Here is a 13941-nt window from a genome sequence, read left to right on the forward strand (position 1 = left end):
TCTGTATTTCCTTAGCTGGAATCTGTGATTTGCTGTGCTAGAGCAGGACAGGTTTGTAGTGGAAGATAGAGTCACGGAAGAGAAATGAAGGGTGGGGAATTGGTTTGTATAATGTGCTTACAGTACGGTTAACCTCTCTGGGTGCATGGGAGTGGGAGTCCATGTAAGGAGGGGGGATAATACAGGATTTCCAGGATTTCAGGTGGTGGTGGTGCTAATATTAGAGTTTGGGGTTTTTTTCCTTATAAATCTAGTGGCATGGGATTTTGGGGAAAGAAAATCAATATGGTACAACATTCAGTTACAGCTACATTTAGGAACGGAGGTACGAAGCTGTTATAAAATGAAGGAGAAGACCCAGCCTGAAAAGTTACAGCATTCTTGGTGATGTGCTAGCAAACACAGAGGGACAGACATTTGTCTGCCACTATTCATATGGTTTGTTTTCTGGAAGGAGCAATTATGAATTTGCCTTTGAGGGACGAACAAGGTGCAGAAAGCTCACATTACTCCTTTGCATAGGCAGATGTCTTCTGCTTCTCACTGACTTTCTCTGGCCAGGAGGCTTTTGGCCGAGGGGGCAGGCAGATGGATTCCTTGGATGCTCAATGGCTCATCAAGCATCGGTCAGTGAAGAGACATGGCCATTGGCCAGTAATCTCCCACCCATAATCTAAACCCTTAATTCCCAGTCCAAAGAAAAGTTGTTTCAAACCAACCTCATAAAAGAATGGCTAAAAAATATTAAGCTTTTATGACTGTTCCACTGAATCCAGCACCCAGGGCTCCAGCTCCATATTCTTACACTGGAATTCAAGAAATAATGATACAGATCAGAATTCACCGTTTCACATCCAGCTCCAAAAATGAACTTGCTAGGTTACAGGAATTTGAGCTGGACTGTCACACTGGAGCCGAGAATGTGCTTAACAGATGCCTGTTTGGGTTCAGATGAAGTGCTGCAGAAGCATAGGATGCCAGAAGAAGGATTAAAAAGTCACCAGGCTGTTACAAAGGAGGAGTAATTACTTGTAAGCCATAACTTTTGTTCTTGGCTAATAGTAGCTTTATTTGATGGTTCTTAATCTTTTCCATGCTGGACAAGTTGTAACTGGTTTGCTAATGTAGAAGGGTAAAGCACTCACTGCCTACTTGTAAGTCAGGCCTGCTGGCATCAGAGTTACTCTTCAGTACAGAAACAGAGTTGCTGCATTTCCTTTCTCACCCTTGCCCATATTCTTGATTTCAGCCTGTGTAAGACATCATGACATGGGAGTTTCACTTATTTGAACCCAATTGGAAGGTCAACAAGCATCTTTCTTTAAGGATCAAGACTGTTAGATGAAGCATCCAGGGTTTTCCTCAGGGTATTTACACCCTTTAGCTAAACTGTTTGAGGAAGTTCAGCTTCCACGATGTAAGTTGTGTTTGTATGAATGCGCTTATAGCGCTCCTGTCAGACACCCAGTTCCACTTCACTGCTACAGCTGTGCCCACGTTAGAGGCTGAACAGGCAGTGAGGTATTGCTCCCACAACTGATACTCTCATAGGGATCAAATGCTTAAATTCACACCTTGCTTTATGTGAACCTCTGGAAATGTGTTTCAGTGGTTGAGCAGAAAAAAGTTTAGAATGGAGAAATGTGTGCCAGAGCACCTGAAAGCAATGATAGGCATGGCTTCTCCTTTTTCTTCCTCTAATAGGCAGTCTATTTAGACAAAGTAATCTTATGCTTAATGATTGTTTAAAATAATAACCTGTGATAGGAAACCTTGGCATCTTGTTTAAACAGATTCTCTGATAAATCAAAGAACTTTGTAGCTGAGGTGATCAAGCATACAAAAATGTTCTGTGGAAAGACTGGTCATGAATTATACCAGGATGTGAAAGTTATTGGGCAGAGGTGAAGAATATAGACCAAATCCCTTAAATGATGGCCTGTGGTTGCTGATGCACATGGTTAGGATTCTAAAGTAAAATGGACAATTTTAACTACCAGTTCTATCAGTAAAAGGCTTAAAGTGCTTAAATAAATTGTCTAAAGTACAGCCATCGCTATAGAAATATAGCACTCCATTATGTACACTACAAAAGTGGGTGGAAATCTTTAGGCTACAGTAAAAAAAAACAAAGCTTTTTCTTCTTTTTGCTGTCAGTCTGACCACAGAAGTTTTGCTGTTTGCCTTCGGCTCATTAAGGCGGAGGTTGCTCGGCTGTTTTTCTTCATATTGGGCCAAGTCCTACATACCTCTTCCATGTGACTGATCCGGGATAAATGGAGTGCCTGCAACAAGGAGAGCGCTGTGTGTCTGAGGATACAGCAAAAGTCCTGGGAATTGCAGCAAAACAGCTGTGAAGTTTCAAGCAGAGATCCTGATCACCAGCCCTTTGAAATCACAGCACTTCACTCATTTCTGCAGCTTGCTGGCTTTATTTCTGCTTTTTGCAGATCTGTTGAAGCCAAAGGTATTCCCTCAGCAGCAATGGTTAAAAAGCCAAATCGAGAGTATCTCTACTCATGGAAACCCTTCAGCAAAATGTACCTGGGTGCTTAAATTAATGGCTATGTTCACAGAAGTCCTTATGTGCTTTCTTTAGCTAGAGCTTGCTGCCCTCTTAATATTACAAGGCTCTTGGCCTGAGAAAACAGGATGCCTAATAGGGAAACTTTAATAATTCGTCAAGTCAAATTCAGTAGCCAGACTGACCAGTAAGAAGCTGACTTCTTGTGTAGCAAACCAGGTGCTTTTAAAAGCGTGGGGTATCCGTCATTGAAATGTCAATGATTGCCCTTTGCCAAGGGAGCAGGAAGCTGACCAGATCTCAGCAAGGTCATCTACTGTGGAGGAAGGGATCTGGAGAGGAAAATGAGACCCAACTGCTACTGTTTCAGTAACCCACGTTGCTGTTCTGCTCCTGGACCAGAAGAAATACGTAGGCTTTGCCGCTTGCTTGAAATGTCCATGGTTTTGAGTTGATCTTCTTTGCATTCCTTATTTCGGTGTCACAGCACTTTGGGACGTAACCCTAGCAGACTAATGTTTTGATTCCGCTAAGAGGAAATCAGTCAGCTCAGGAGGTGGCAGTTGTGGATTCCAGCAGAAGTAAAATATACACCAAGTTTTGGAGACTTACAGGATTGTAACATAAAACTGATGTTATTTTAAACTCAATTCTACTTGACAGAGAGGGTGCTGTGCTGGTAATACACTGCATTCTGGTGTTTTCACTGACAGGCCTCTTACCTTTTTCTCTTTTTGCCTTCTATTTATTTTTCCTTTATATTTTTGTCCAGTCATGGCAGTCTGCTCATTTATGAGAACTAATTCTCCCATCCAGTGCATGAATTAAACATGAGCGAACACATCTTAATTCCTTATTTTAAATTTATGGCTGCTGTCCTTTGAGAGCTCTGCTTTTCCCCTCCTCTATATTTGTTGCTTTCCTCTTTTCCTAATTGCCTAACACCTGCCTTCCAGAGCAATTTGCTTTCCCAACACCAAGCAGTGCTGGTGCAGTAGCTCTGCCCACGCTCAACAGGGTTGTAGCAGAGTTGTCTGTCAGCAGTAGTCATTTGGTGTAATGACAGATATTGACTATTTATTACTTGAAAGCACTTAATTAAATTTGACTCCGTAATTAGCATGCTAACAGGCAGCCATGCTGGAAAGACAGCGAATCTGTTATTTGCAGAAATCCTCAAGCTGCAGACCTTTGAGGAAGCTGATCAAAGGGGTCTGTCTCTGTAGGGCTTTTTAGAGATCCTGAGGTGTGCCTGAGTTTCAGTTGAATCTGCACGTTGTGCATTGCCCTGATGGTTGCCTTCCTTCTTTAAAGAGCTGAACTTACACAGAACCTTAAATCCTGGCTCTGATGGGATTCCCCAAGGACACTGGAGCCGACATATGTCTGAGGGCAAGTTCTATTTTTAAAAGCAAAGGACAGTCTAACATGAGATGCATCACCATTCATTTGCCTACTGTACCTATAGTTAATCTCTTCAGTACGAGTTAGGATGAGGGGTTGTGAGTAGCATTATATAATGTGTGTATTTTTAACTGACCTCTGTTGTTATCCACCCAAATTGGAATAGTTCTTTATAACAGGAAAACAATGGTTACGTCAAAAGGAATCTGATATTCAGGTGAAACTTAGAATCGGCTAATATGTACTAATCTCTCTCTGTGTGCATCTTGTGTATTAGCACTCGATGAAATATTTCTAGCCTGTGATGTACATCTGTGTTTAAGTAACTTAAAAAGCTGAGGTACTCTTGATATTAGATTATAGAGGCGTAGACCACAGTGCTAGCAATAGTAATAGGGGAGCAAGGTTTCTTGACAGAGGAAGAAAGCGTAATGGGGTGTGTGAGTTTAGAGAAGTTTCTGTCTTTGGCTGTAGAACAGAAACGGTCTCTGATCTCCTGGCAAGTGCTCCTGCAGGGACAGTGGTCAGGAGTCCTTTGGGGCACAGTACCAGCAGGCTGAACAGCATCTGCAGGCTGTAACTGAAAGATTGGAAAGACAGCAGGGAAGTTTCTACGTGGGTGGAAAGTTTGGAAGGGGACTGGGAAAAGAGTGGGGAAGGTGAGCACATGGGTGGTTTGAAAGACACCCTGTTTACTCACAGAATTGCTTTTGGAAAGCTTTTCCTTTGATTTGTGTGATTCTTGAGGTTTTGTGACAAGTAACCTATTTATTTCTCATCCAGGTGATAGCCAAAGTGAGTGCTTTGCGTTTGCTGTGCTTTAGCAAAGCACTGCTGCCGTTCAGCTGAGCCATGTAAAGGGCTACTGGGACAAGCGTTGCTTCTGCTCTGTGAACCTTCCTCTTTTGACTCCCTCTGGGAGTGCGAGTAATCGATCGAGCTGCACACAACCCTTTGTACAACCCCTGTGTATGTACGTGTGTGTGATGGATAAATGCAAAGTGGCACTGAAGTTGCTTATTTTTCTTTTGTGACTGTAATGCAAAAAGGAATTTTCTACATTTGAACACGTAGCTACACTGTAAATGTTTTTGTGTGTGAAATAATGCTTGTCCCTAACTTACCACTCCACTAAAGTTATTATAAATATCCCTTTGAATTTCTAAGCAGACTTTCTCTAACTCACATTACCTTTTCTTTTCATTAGTGGCAGAGTGTCGAGGGGTCTTGGACAATAATCAGAGATTTTCTTCATTGCCAACGTACCTACCTGTGAGCTATCGCATCTTCAGTGCTGAGACATCTTTCTTTCTCAAAGAAGCCAACCAGGACTTCATGAGAAATTCCAGTTTGCAGTCCAGGGTGGAATCGTTCTTCCCATACAAAGCTAAGAGACCACCTATATTAAATGCCAGCTACGGACCCTTTTCTGTTGAACAAGTTGTGCCGCAGGACCTAATGTTAACTTCCAACTTTTTTGGATCTGCCAACAAGTTTACTTATAACTGGAAACTGAAGGCCTATATAATGAGTGACAAGATTTACCCGAGCAAGCCCAAAGTGCAGGTGCTGTTCTACATCGTGGGCCGGGACTGGGATGACTACAGCACCACGGAGCGGCTGCCCTGCCTGCGCGTCTTTGCCTTTCGAGAGACGCGGGAAGTCAGGGGCAGCTGCAGGCTGAAAGGGGACCTGGGGCTGTGTGTGGCGGAGCTGGAGCTCCTGCCGAGCTGGTTTAACCCCCCCACGGTTGTCACGGGCCGCAAGAAGCCACTGGATCAGTTAGAGGGGAGCCCTGTGGAGCTTTACTATACAATCCAACCAGGAGATGAGAAAGGAGAGTGTACCGCTGAGGATATAAGGAAGGGGAATGCCATCCGGCCAGGAAAAGATGGCATGGATGAACCCATGTCCCACTTGCAGAGGATTGGATCTGTCAGCCTCTATCGAGGCCAGGAGACTTCTCAGCTGACAGAGCTGCGGCTGGATAGTAATATTGTCGTCTGGTTGCCCTCAAAGCCTGTCAAACAAGGAGAGGTTGTGAATGTTTATGTGACAATAGCCAACAACGCTACAGTGGACCAGTTCATACTCAGGTAGGGTAGCTTGGTTTTGGATGTTTCTGAGGTGGTAGCACGCAAAGATGTTGGGGTCGTGGGTTGAATCTCAACCAATTTGAAGTTCATCCACACTGAAGGTTGCTCCTAGTCACTGAAATACATTATTTTCCTCCTTCGAACGATGTGAAGAGGATTGAAAGCCTCCGTCACTAGGAGGCTTTTAACATGTGTGCCGTGCCATTTATCACATGCCCGCATTATGCAGCAATGCACAAAAACACGGCAATTCGCTGCTTTAGCAGGGCCGTTTTTGAGCAATGACAGCCAGTAAGGCACCAGGAAAGTTCTCTGCTTTAGAGAGCTTTTAACGTCAAGTTTTTATTGCACAGCCATGGCGTTTAAACGCAGCAAAACTTCAATTACCTGCCTTTAAGTGCTCTGCCAGTGCTTTGCCTCTCCCACACAGAGTGGTGTTGTTATGAGAGCTCTTTAGGGAGGGGTTTAACTATCTTCTTGTAGTTAGGTAGCATTTTTCTTTGCCAACACATAGACCCTTTAAAATAAGGCCTAATGTGTTTGATGTTGCTGTCAGTGCTAAGACACCTTTAGAAGTGAGTGCCGTTATTTTGGACAGGACTGGCAAATATGGGACCTGGGAGCAGAGGAGCTGCCTTACTGGGTCAGAGCACTTTCCTTTTATTTTCTTTAGCAGTTTCCCTACCGATCAGATGAAAATCTTTGAGGATGACAAAGACTGGGAAACTTGTTAATCACTGAAATATTTGATGTATTTTTTCCCCTGGTTACTAGGCTTTAAATTCAAGGGAAATTTCCACAGTGATAAGCAACAATTGCTCTTTAAAGCCTCAGGGAAGCAGAGTTTCCCAAAAGATTCTGCACATGAAAGTATTTATTTCTAAGGCTTATATGAATTAGATTAATACATAGTTGACAACTACCGAGGAGAATAGCCTTTAGAACAGGAAGTGTCGCTTGGCAGATAAAAGGCTTTTATTTTTAAAAAGGGGGATTTTAGTCATCCCAGAGTCATTCTGATGTTTGCAGCTTTGGTTAAGTTGGCGAGATAATCTCCCAGACACCTGTTTACTGAGCGAAACCTCCCTTCTAGAAGCCTTTTCTGACGCCGTTGCTTATCTGTTATTGAAAATCCTTTTCCACAAAGTAGTAGAAAAAGAATACTTTTCCACATAACAAGCGTAGCTGTGGTGAAAGAAGAAACCGGAAGGCGATGAACTGGGTGTTTGCTGGGTGGACGGGAGAGGGGATCACCCTTGGAAGGTCTGTGTCAGTCTTTATTTTCCTGAGAAGTGAGTTGAAGATAAACAAGCTTGTGGAAGTCTGGTGGTGTGTTTCTTTGCTCAGACATGAATCTGACTGCCCAGGCGAGGATATCATTTGCATGCTGAGAGGGACAATAGATAGAAATGGTAATGTGGGCTGTCAGTAGTTGCCTGTGTGACTTACTGCTATGGACAAAATGGATTGGCTTTGGTTTTGAGAATGAGTGACTGATGTATTTGAAGTGAATAGTCTGACGTTTCTTGGTATATTGGTTGTTCGGTGTTACCACAAATGCAGAGCTCAGGCCATGTTCTCTTGCTGAAACACCCCTTTGGTGAAAAGAGGATTGACATTTTTGCTTAAAATTACTTTGAACCAGACACAAGAACACAAGAGGCTGAAAATATTAAGATTTTATTTTAAATGGTTTTTCCTTGCTTCCAGCGGGGATGGGCAGGTGGTCGTTGTCTTGAGTTGTAATATGGGCTGATTCGTGTTCCAAAAATCAGCACTGTTCTGTGTGCTTCCTCCACTACCACAGGCGAGAAAAGCAACGTGACATATTCCAAAGCAGTTTTGATTTTGAAAACTTTACCTTGCAGGCATGTTACTCTCTTGTACCTACCAAAAACGCTGATCTGTGCAGTTGTTAAGGCATCAGATGGAAGTTTTGCTTAAGGTGTACAGGAGGGTAATTCCATGTAAAGGAAAATGGCTTTAGCTGTGTTCCTGGCATTGCAATAGGAAGGGACAGCAGATACCCCTGGTGAGAGTCATGTGGGGCTGTCCCCTGAGGCGTGAAGCGCATGGCCTTTGCTGTCAACCTCAAAGGTTTCTTTTGTGGCTTTAGGAGCAGAGTGGGGGGGAAAGGCCGGCAAAGCCACCTCCAGCTTCCTGGGTCCATGGTGGAAAGCTGATGTCTTGGATGAAACTTTGTAGGTGTGAAAGAATGTACAACTTGGCCCAGGAGTCTACAAAGCGCCTGTATCTTAGAGGAAAAGAAGCCAAGCTGATGCAGGGAGCAGGCAGTGCATATGCTGGGTCTGCCTAGGGGCTCCTTTAACCTTCTCCGTGGCCATTTGCCTGGGTAGGCAGAGGGCTGGATGTTCTCAGACTCATGGGTTCCCCGCAGAGCAATCCCTACATTCTGTGACATGCATTCACATTTAATCATCCTAAAGAAAAACACACCACACATTATCCCCAGGCGTAGGGGGTTTGTTTATTTTCTGCTTCTTGTATACTATTCATTGAAGTATTGCAACATCCAGTGCTGAAGCAAACAGCATGTGATCATTGCTTGGGGGGGGAGAATAAGAGCTACAAATCTTCTGTGGCAAAAGGAAAGTAGACCGGTCTAAATGACCTCATATCCACAGATCATTGCAATTGAAACCGTGTTCTTAAATTGTGTCTTAATTCAGAATCCTATTACTGTATCTATAAATTTATCAGTCCAAGAACACCTGTAAAGTCAAAGAGAATGACTAATACGGCACGGAGGGAAGCGAATGATGCATGGTAGTACATGAACGCAGTAGGAGCACTGTCTGAATAAACACCCATCTTCCTTTCTTGCATCTGAGGCAGCACAGGGCTCTCGTGAACGCAGTTGCTGATGGGTTATAGGAGATAGGAACCGGCCTGTGGACACAACCTGTCATGCTGTGTCACCTCTGGCAAGTCTTTACAGACATTTTCTATATGCAACATGGAAAATGGGAACAGTTGGTCGGCATCGCTCTTGAGAGCAGGAAGCCTGTTTCAGTCCTGTTCCTGAAAGACTTTGGCTTCCTCTGATGGAAGGGGTTTCAGGTTTGCCTTGTATTATCAACAGTAATAAGAATGGGGAAAGCTTGATAAAATTGCTGAAGAAATAGAGAAGAGGAAGCAAGTATTGCACTGCATTCCTGCCTTTGGGAAGGATTTCTGGGCTCCCAGAAAGAGATGAATTACACTGTCCTCAGTAAGGACAACTGCTGATTACAGAAAACTACCGATACCTCTAGCAGTTGGGTAAACTATGAACAGAAGAAAAGTACATCAGTGTCAGACAGAAAAGCAAAAAACCTTAGCAATATTTAAAATAAAGATCATGTAGGTCTTCTGTGCACTTCCCAGAGCTGTTATAAATTAACACCTCTGGTTTCAGCAGAGCTACCACGATTGAGTGTCGCTTCACCAATTGCTGCGTACAGATGCTTTTCTAATCTGAGCCATCATTCCGTGAGTACTGGCTGGAAGGACTGGAAAGCAAACTCCTGTTCTTGCATGCTTTTATGAACAGCCCCCATATCCAGCAGGCTACAAATAAGGGGAAGAATCACCACCATACTGAAAATAAGCTGTTCTTGTGAGGTTAACTTTCAGAAAGCAACACATAGCTGCACATGTATGCTGAGATATTTGAAGGGAAGTAGGAAGCTGGGCATTTGGTTTCTATTTGTAGTACTGGGGAGTTGGTGAGCTGAATGCATTGGGCAGCTTTGAAAGGGTTGGCCTGTGTGCATTGCTCTGTTTGTTCTGTAGCTCTAAATACTCTTCCAGCTAATACACCCTTAAAGGATCTTTCTGTCTGTTTTTCGTGGCATGAGATGCCACATTAGATCTGGCAGAGCACTGTACAGCTCAGGGCCAAGGCGAAAGGTGTGAGAGTGTTAAGTGGTTTATGTTACTCTGCTGGGCAGCAGCTAATCTCTAACTTACTCTTGAAGGTGCTGAACCACCAGATAACCCGATTTACAGGAGGTATTGAGCAGGATAAGTAAAGAGAAAGGGGATGAAGTTGTTATCTGTCCTGATTAGAGAAAAGAGGTGAAATACTGTGGTACTTTTGTTCCCCTCAGGCTTCTTATTACAGATTTTGCAGTGCAGCTCATTGCACCTGAAGGGATGTAGGTTGTAAACAGGGTTACTGAATTACCTCTGTCCAGCAAACAAATCAAGCCAAGACAATGGATAATTAGGAGTGATAATAAATCTACAGGTTGGAAGAAGGATAAAGGATAAATGCAGTGTGAAAGCTATTAAACCCATCAGCTAAGGCAGCTTTATATGCCAGTTCCTAATGAGTATTGACAGCAGCACTATGCTAGGTGGTATTGAGAACAGCTAGAAACCTGGAGGAAGATCTGCACTTGGAGTAGCACTACAGAATAGCCACAGCTGTAAAAAGTAGCTGTGATCGTAATATGCCTGTGCTGCCTGCTTAGAGATCTCAGTATTTCAAAGACTAGATTTTGTGATCTGGCCATAAACAGACACTTTGGAGCAACTGGTCATGAAAAAGGGGGATCTCCAGCACTAACTCTGCCTGCTTTGTGTGGAAATCCTATTTGAGGCTCCTTAGGGAGTAAGCTGCTCCGAGGAGCAGTCTGTGCTTGGCACTGCCCTCAGCTCTTCTACCTGCTGTATAGAAAAGAAACAGTAACATTTTCAAGCAATTGCTGTTTAATTTTAGGTACTTACATTTTAATAATGAAATATGAAAAATTAAGCTTTAGTACCCAGAAATTTACCTGTGCTTAATTGTTGCTTTATCAGTTTTTAATGCTGCAGTGTGGTCGTATCACTGCAAACCCAAGTGACATTGTAATGACTGCCTGAAGCTGAAGTCAACCAGAATATATGAGACTAAAACCAGAGCTGTGTTCACTCTGTTTTGTGTTAACCCATAATTTGGGACATATCATCCCAAGTACCTATTTTCCACAGTAAACGGAATGCTGGTTTCCAGCTGTGAAATGAAGAGCGTGCTTTTATTGCACTGCTTCATATTTTAAAACTAACGCAGCTCAGAGTGAAATGAAGAGACAGAATGATTTGGTGGGATGCTCTTCTGGGCGCACATGTGTGTCTCCAGGTGTGAATCGCAACAAAACATTTTTCATTGCCTATGCAGCTTTGCGTTACTTAAATATTTAAGTGATTCCACTGCACAGAAGCATTTTAGTTGACATCTGAAGGGAGAGGAACTTGAAGCCCTCAGACTTGCTTCTGCCGGCTCGTTATTTCATGGTATATTTTTCAAATGAAAAGAAAGTCTCATCTTCAAGAACTCAGACCCATAGTTTACCTATTGAATGAAAGTAAATAATAGAGATGTAGTTTCTGCAAGCTAGATTTCCTTTTATAGCATCTTAAACTTTCTCTTTAGACACACATCTTGTATTCCAAGACACAGATAAAACAGTAAGTGGCTCTTTTCCTACTTCTGTTCAGAACTGACTATGTTACTTTAGCTATGGCTCTTTATCCCTGCTCACATCTTTTCCCCCTCAGATTGCTCGTTTGTACCATGCACCATTCAGGGAAGGGATATGGCCCTGTTCTGGGGCATCCCCAACTATAGCGAGCCTCTGATCCCATACGGCAGCTGTGCATCGCATAATCCAAGCGACAGCAAATCATCCAAAAGCTGTTTCACTGTGGGGATTACGGTTTTTGCAAGAAACAAAGTGTAATAGCACCTCGCAAGTGCTTTGTTCAGATTTCTCCAAAGTAAACACATGGTTAATAATTAATAGCAATCATGTGCTATCATTTTTTTATATTCTGCTTCAGTAAGCAATGGGGACGTAGGCTGCTGAATTATTCCTAATTGTCATCAACTAGAGAATACGATGGACCCACAGTAAAAGGGCAAATATTTCCCTGTATAATTTTAAAAAGCGTTTGAGATGTAAAACATGCTTTTCCAAAGAGGAGAATGTGTTAATGCTATTTTGAGAGAAGGGTAGCACACTCCAGTTGGTTTAATTTCATTAGCCCTTAGCAGGCACTTTTTATGGCCATCGGTGTCATAGCAGAGGCAGCTGGGTCCTCCAAACAAAATGACTCACTCTCAAAAATGCGAAGCTGCTGAGGGTGTCCTTTAATCAGAGACTGAGAAAAGGTGCTTCTCACAGAACAAGTGAAGAGCTCACTTGAGTCTGCTAGCAGTGAGTCAGATTTAGTAGTTTAAAAAGGAACTGATTATTAACTTGAAATTGAAGCTACCTAGAAAAAACAGGCGCCTTTCCCTTGCCCCTCTTTAAAAGCCTTTAAAAAATGTGGTGCTTGAGAAACCTGAACAATTCCATTACCATCTCCAGTGCAATGTACTCCTTAGTGCTGAGAATAAACTCTGGATTTGTTGTTAGAAGGCTGAGTTTGCGCTCCTTGCTGTGGAAGTCGTTTGCTGATTGCCCTTGACAGAGTCGCTGGAGCACAGCTTTGCAGCCACTGAACCAAGAGGAACCCTTGGATCCCGCTCCGTTCAGGAACTGAACAGTGGAGTTCAGTGGTGCTGGAGTCCACTGAGTGCTCAGCTCTGAGAATCAGAAGTTGTATCCTCCCTTTCGAAAATGTTATCCTTAACTCCCTGAGCTATTGAAGTCTGCGGGTTCTTTGAGCCAAATTCAGGGCAATCTCTGTGTGATTTGTCAGCATTCCTGGTCATGCCACAGGTAACGCTGACATTTTTCTAGGTGCAAACTAAGACATGAAATCCAATCAGCTGAGTGTAGACAAACCAGAACTGTATCTATAGTTTTATATAATAACTTTATATAATGCAGCTATGAAACATATTTGGACTTTAGGGCTTCAGGCTTGTATGTTTGAAAACTTTCTCTAGTATGTTTAGTAGAAAAGTAGAAGGAATTGGTGGAGACACCATAAATAGAAAAGAACAAAATAATTGCATCAGCATTCAGGCAGAGAATTGCTGGCCATCAACGCTGCTTCAAGTGCTGGAGCTGCAGGTTTTGGTTAACATTTGGCAAATTCGCTTGCATATCTGAGTTTCAGAAACTTGATATTGAGGCATCTTGTTTAAATCCCCTCCTGTAAGTAGTTTCCCTTCCCATCCCCTTTAGTCCTGGCAAAGTGGTGAAGTCATTCCTGGCTGCTTTTCCAGATAGGCTGCAGCGTGTGTTGCTAAATACACACCAGTGCCCCCAGCTCTTTTCCTTCTGCTCTGAGGTGCTGTGTGCTCCTGCTGCCTTCTGCTCTGCCTCACCTTTCCAAACGCTTGTGCATGTGCAGGACTGGTTAGAGATGAGATAAGGCACCTCGACTTCATTTCTGCTTAGACTATTAGCCACTTGTGTGACTCAAGTTACAACAGTTAATTAAATCCTTGGTTACTTGCCTAATGAGAAACAATAGTGACTCGTTAATATAAACCCCAACCGTCCCAAACCAGCAATAGGGAGGGAAATTTCATACTACTGAGAGTGGGGTTTAGTTGAAGCAAGATATGATGTTTTCAGGCTGTCTGAAAAAGGCTGTGGTGTGATGCATTAGGGAATCTCCTGGGAACCCTGGGTGCAATGATCTGACAAGCTGCTGGCTTCCAAGGCCACTGCAAGCAAGAGACAGCGTGAGCCTGTAGGTCTGAATGGAAATGAGCATCCCTGAGAAAAATTGCGTGACAAGGCTTTAAAACCTGGAGCATCTGCATCTGCTGCAGCTGTAAAAGCAGTAGTGACTTGCTGGAATGATACTGGGAGGAACAGCAGCAAGTCATAGCTCAGGGTTTGGGATGGGGTGGAAGTACAGGAAGGTACCTGACCCAGTGGAGCTGTAAAATGTGATGTTTTTATCTCAGTTGGGGCATTTTGGTGGTTGTGGGGCTCATTATTTAACTGTCTAATTGAAGTTTCTGTT

The 13941-nt window shown here is 43.2% G+C and overlaps 1 protein-coding gene across 1 annotated transcript in view; it reads left to right on the plus strand.

The window, feature by feature from the left end:
• LOC104545257 (transmembrane protein 132C-like) overlaps positions 1-13941 on the plus strand; it is a gene marked incomplete at its 3' end in the record, with an annotated part of 125505 nt that overhangs the window by 11339 nt on the left and 100225 nt on the right. The window contains exon 2 of the mRNA XM_010190345.1: positions 5099-6024. Within this exon, the coding sequence (XP_010188647.1) occupies positions 5099-6024 (926 nt within the window). The remainder of the gene's footprint in view (positions 1-5098; positions 6025-13941) is intronic.

This window comes from Mesitornis unicolor, unplaced genomic scaffold, assembly GCF_000695765.1.
Source record: "Mesitornis unicolor isolate BGI_N332 unplaced genomic scaffold, ASM69576v1 scaffold968, whole genome shotgun sequence".
NCBI classification, from domain to species: Eukaryota; Metazoa; Chordata; class Aves; order Mesitornithiformes; family Mesitornithidae; genus Mesitornis; species Mesitornis unicolor.